This window comes from Buceros rhinoceros, unplaced genomic scaffold (genome assembly GCF_000710305.1).
Source record: "Buceros rhinoceros silvestris isolate BGI_N320 unplaced genomic scaffold, ASM71030v1 scaffold43234, whole genome shotgun sequence".
NCBI classification, from domain to species: domain Eukaryota; kingdom Metazoa; phylum Chordata; class Aves; order Bucerotiformes; family Bucerotidae; genus Buceros; species Buceros rhinoceros.
This window is the reverse complement of record NW_010409653.1, coordinates 361-6,090: the sequence shown is the minus strand read 5'-3', so window position 1 is coordinate 6,090 and position 5,730 is coordinate 361. Positions and strand designations below refer to the sequence as shown.

General features: G+C 37.7%; 1 protein-coding gene across 1 annotated transcript; it reads right to left on the bottom strand.

Moving 5' to 3' along the window:
* Nucleotides 1-353: 353 nt before the first annotated feature.
* LOC104492711 (nuclear pore complex protein Nup155-like) lies at nucleotides 354-4,725 on the bottom strand (the record flags this gene model as incomplete). The annotated part of the gene is made up of 6 exons (XM_010135300.1): nucleotides 4,665-4,725; nucleotides 4,267-4,363; nucleotides 2,535-2,605; nucleotides 1,833-1,925; nucleotides 908-1,074; nucleotides 354-459 (listed from the first exon to the last, which is right to left on the bottom strand). Coding segments are annotated over exons 2-6 (532 nt in total), but the record flags the coding sequence as incomplete, so codon positions are not given.
* Between the last annotated feature and the right edge of the window lie 1,005 nt (nucleotides 4,726-5,730).

Sequence of the window (5,730 nt, the reverse complement as noted above, 5' to 3'; positions counted from 1 at the left end):
AAATTAAATAAATATATATATATAATTTTTCAAATTAATTTTTCACTAAACTGTGAAACAGCTTATAATTATTTAATTAAAGATTCTGCTCTTCGCAGCGATCCCTCTAGGCATATATTAACTTTGTACAGAATAGTAACTTCAGTTGTAAATATCAAACTTCCCAGGGTTATCTGTATCCTGAATGAGGCAGAGAAACTGAAAATTAACCTGGATTTTATAATCAGCCTCTGCAAGTTTCACTGAGAATAACTAAATGCTTTGAAGAAGGAAATTATTCAGTCTGACTTCTTGGTATCTTATTTAAGAGGTCACGTTGAATTATTGGATAAGTCTTTAACATCAGTACTTACCATCCTCTGAGAATGTGAACTGTAGCAATGAAGGAATAAGGAAAGACAGCACACTCTTTGAATGGTTAATTTTTCTACAGCGCTGGCTAAACCAGCCTGCTTCAGCCTACAATTTAAAGGAAACACAGTGTTGAAAGAAAAAACAAAAACCAAACTCGCAGTTATATAAAAAAAAAAACTCATTAACAGGACAAATCTGAAAAAAAAGCAAAAATCTAACCATGCACTATTGATTTAACTGGAAAAGTATGTACTTCTCAACTGAAAGAAATAGGTGATCATTAAAAGGAAATTTTTACATAAAACAAAGGGTGCTGGATGTCACAATTTTAATTTTATTTTTGAAGTTGACCAAAGCTGCACTGCTATTCCTCATATAACTACAACTTCTTCAAAGAAAATGTATCTACACTAAGACATCAGAGCTGCTGTGCAACCAAGCCATGCAACTGTGGAAGAAAAATGGCAAAACTGACATGCTTTAGAACTCTTAGAGCCAAGATCCCGCAACCATGAAACAAAGAATAATGTCTGTGTGTAAAATCACTACTCACCTGGTATGCTACTTCATAGAGGCAGCCATCTTTTCCAGCCAAAAAGATGCGCCCATTATCAGTGGATGTGATTGCCAGAATGTAAGTATTGTCAGTCGGGAGCGAATAGAGAGGATCTGGTAGCAGCTGCATTCCACCAGACATACTGTCATTGAGAGATCCAGTACCTTAAATAAATAAATCACCTTTAATTTTGAAGTTGTTCTAATAAATATCAACTACCTGTGACAAGAAACAGGATTTCGGAAAACAGGAAGAATTACAGCACATTTTGTAAATACTAAACACATTCTAGAATAGCTCTTCTCCTAAAGCGAAGGGCAGAGTAACAAACGTTCTATTTTTAAAAAAATACGGTAAATTCTCTGCATAAGTTTCCGAGTAAGGAAAGCTATGTTTTTCACTTCTATATGTTATCATCTATTCTAAATTGCAACAAGTCTTCTACTTTTCTTCTCTTTCACACCGAGGTAGTATAAAAAGAAAGCAGAACATTGTAATCCTCTCACTTTCTCCAAACAGTTCTGTGTTGTCTCTCTTAATACATACGGTATGAAAAAATAGTGTCAGGTTCTTAATTTCTGTGGTTGGAATACAAATGCCAGCCAGGTTAATGAACTGTTTTCACTGATTCATGCCCGTGTCTTCCCTCCCTCTCTCTGCTGTTTAACTAACAGGAGTACCTGATTCAAAAGCTGTTTTTATGTTACACAGGTGAACAGGACAACTCGTACTCCTGTGGAAGAACAGACTGCAGCAAGTGAAACTAATTAAAAATTAATTCCCCTGTCCGTAACACAATTTAAAAATTGGCAAGGTACTTAGCACATGATCTTGTTTTTCTCATTTTTTTTAAATGGCTAGCAATAAAATAGCCACATATACTTGTTAATGCAAAACTGAGAATGAGAGAAGAGATAGTTACCTGCTTGTATATTAGCACAACTGAGCCCTAAAATCACAATATCCACAGGGGTAGCCAGAACAAGTAAGTGTCGAACATGAGGCTGGAAGATACCTAAAAATGGGAGAAAATAAAATTTTAGTTTTGCAGCCAGCCTCTCAGATAAGCGATATATCCAATTTATACACTGGAAAGACACATTGACTGATTAGAGGGAACAGTCATACTTAAGACCTAATGATCTATGAAACTATAATTAGAAAGGGGTATCAGTGAGCAGTTCAGCTTCCAGTTCCTGAAATACAGGATCTTTAAAATGACATTTTTCTTATGAATGTGCTTCTTCTATATTCAATCCTATTGCAAATTCAGCTTTAATTTCAATGTTGTTAAGTAATAGGTACCGAAAGAACTGGGAGGGCTATAAACTAGGATGTCACAGAAGTTATCACCTGAATGTGTAAATTTATAAACATTATAAATGTTAGGGTATGTGGCAAAAAAATGCAAGCTTATCAGTGTAACTTATTGTTAAACTAAACATTACTTTTGGCTTGGAATTGATTTCACAATGTTTCTAAAACTGGAACAAGGTTATGTATCTTGTATCATACATCCATACACACACACACACACTGAAGATTTTTACATGTGTATGTATAAAAAAAACATATATAGAAAGTTCAGTAACAGCCTAATTCTAGTCAGTCATCTCTTCCTTACCTCCCTTTGGTTTTACAAGCCCCACTGCGAGAATAGTTTCACTAAGACCGTCAAAGTAAGCCAGATCTCCCCTGCCAACAAACAAGAAAGAAACCCACAAACCTGCATAAAACTTGTCACATAGTACCTTGTAATAACAAAGTAAATAAAATCAGATTCTGTACATTAAAAATGATTACTACTTATTGTAATGCTCCGAAGCCATCTACATCTTTTACTCTGTGTGAAAGCAGGTCCATCAGAACGGAATTACAAGAGAAGTTCCACAGCAAAACCATGAGGGCCACTCTGAGAAAGCAACGCCTCCTATTTCCTTATGTCGCCCACGGGGTCAGAGGTGGGTGTTGGTGCTGTGGCAGCAGAGGTTGAACCTGCCCACCAATACTCCGTTAGATTTTGCTGCCCTGTGACAGACGGCAGCAGAGGGGCAGTCTGACAAACAGCCTCAGACCTGGCAGAGCCTATGGAGCAAAGGTGCGTGACTGAATTCCTCCATGCAGAAAAACTTGCACCCACTGACATTCGCTGGCACTGCTGAACGTTTATAGAGACCAAGTGGTGGCTGCCGGCACAGCGAGGGGGCGGGTGCCCATGCCAGCAGTGGTGACAGTGACGGTGGGTCAGCTCCGTGGGTTACGAGTGCGGCACGCAGGCTCTTGTTCATGGCTGGTGAAAATGCACAGCCCATGGGGGTGACTGTGTTGAAAATTAGTGTTTTGTAGCTGAGAACCTGCTCTGTCAAACAGCGTTATTGTGCTCTTTGTGTCTGTGGTAGTTTCCATGGAATTACAACATAAATAGGAGGCGTTACTTTCGGAGTGACCTGCATATAACAGGGCAATCACCTGAGATGCTTGGGGTCCCTACAGCTGAGTTTCAAACCTGAAACCCAACTGCAGTATTTTATATTTTGTTAATTCATAGTCTATTCTGAATTAGCATCAAGCAGGAGGAACTGACGTGATTTTTTTTTCCCCCATTTAAAACTACCTAAAGCAATCTAAAATCATCTAAGCCTCCCACCCAGCACCTTACAATTAAAACTATGCAGTGTTTTATTTGGGGAACGTATTTAATACAGTGTGACACAATGTAAATGTAAGGACAGAACCTACATGAACCACAATCTGAAGTCTAAGCTTCTTAAGAAATGCAACTATATGTATAAAGATATTCTTACTACAAGAATTCTTACTGTATAGGCAAATAAAAAAAGCAAACCCGCAAATTACAAACATGTCATTGCCATTTGAAAATATAATGAAATTATTTTCAGTTTAAGCATCCTTAAAATAACTAGGCAGGAGACAATACACAACCACAATACATGAAAATACTAATACTGTATTACTTCCATTGTGGGAATGAGTGGATCATAATACTTACTAAATCTTCTTAGAAAAGTTAGGCAATGAGTCTAATTTTTTTCTGTTTTGGCATAAGGAAAGCCTTTGTATAAATATAGCAAAAATTTTAGGATATTAGCTATGTCTAACTGTAAGAAAATTAATTTTCCTTTAATCTTTACATGACTTGGCAGCAATATTACTAACTCCTGAAAATCCTTAAACACTCATTATTCAAAAGTTTCAGGAAAATCTAAAAGGAATCAAGGTAAGTTAAACCACATAACACACCTCTGTGCTACCAGTAAGCAATCTTCCAGTACTGCAATCACTTAATTCCAATATAATATCAATAAAATACCATCAGGCCCATGTTATCTACATACCCGTCTTCATAGTTCCACAGGAAGATGTCACTGTCAATGGTCAGCCAAGCCCTGCTGATTTCTGGAAACACTCCCATCATACAATTGCACTGCATATCTGAAACACTGCTGATGTAAGGACCAAATGCAATTCAGCTGGCAAAGGCAAAATCCTTTTTAAAACATTTTAAAAAAATGTCACATTACTTTATATACACTAGTACACAAATTTTGTACCACAAACGTGCAAAATTCTTCATACAAAAACTAATTCCACCAGCAACTCTACACAAATAGAACTTGCTACTGCTACTCTGAGTCCAATCACAGTACAGAGGAAAAGATCAGGGAAGAAACAAGTTTGATACTATCATTATTATTACTTACACAACCTAACACATTCTGTTTCTTAAGGATACGTCCGAACTGCTCCACTAGCTCTGGGGGAAGTGGGACTCTGCGGACTGAGCTTATCTCTGGAAGATTTGGTATCGACAGCGAACCTGGTCCTTGCAAAGGATAATCCATATCTGACATTCCAGAAACAGTAGGGCTAGCTGCAAGTAACAACAAGAAAGTAGATCAGACCTCCTGTGAAGAATGAGAAATTTATAAAAAAAGGGTTATATTCTCCTTAAACAATCTTTACCCGATTGTTGCCTAGTTTGTGAAATTGAAATTAGACTGATCACATCTCCCATTTTACTTCAGATGAATAATACAGGCCTTCAGACTATGCAGAAAAGTCTATGCATAGACTTTACGAACACAAGTACTGTTACTCACAGGGTATGTGTGAACAAAAGTTTCTGTAGGAGCAGGACTATAAACAGAAAATCTAAATATCAAATCAGACATAAGGAAACAGATTTGAAATTAAACTTTTACAATAACTCACCTGGACCCCAGCCTACTCTTTACAACATTTTTTCTATGACACTCTCCAGCCCTTTTGTCATCGAACGGTCAGATGTGAGCAAGCCAGCAATATTTACCTTCACCTAGAAAAGCTGAACTGTACTCCCAGTACCAAGTTATGCCCATTTACACCCACTATTTTATGTGATGTGTATCCAAACGCTGTTAGGGCAGTTACACTTTGATCACGTACCTCACATTGTATCGTAACAAAAACCAAATCCTCTTTGCTTATATCCTGTCCTGCCTTGGCTGTACATTAATCAGGTCACCTACAGCTCTAGAGTGACTCTTCACGGCCCACTTTGACAGACAATTGGCAACAATGAAGTACTAAATGCTGTCTTGATGTTTCAAGAACAAATATATGTTACATCGTGCCTACATGTGATATACAGCTATAGACAAACAAAAATCACTCAAAGCAGCTGAACATTTTCAGGCGGCTTGTAACTCAGGGATGGTGCTGGCCACTTAGTGATCCTAAGAGGACTCTGCAAGTCGTTTCCCAACGGTCCGCATGAGGAACAAGCGACATTTTCTTCACTCTCGGGAGGGAGATGGAGC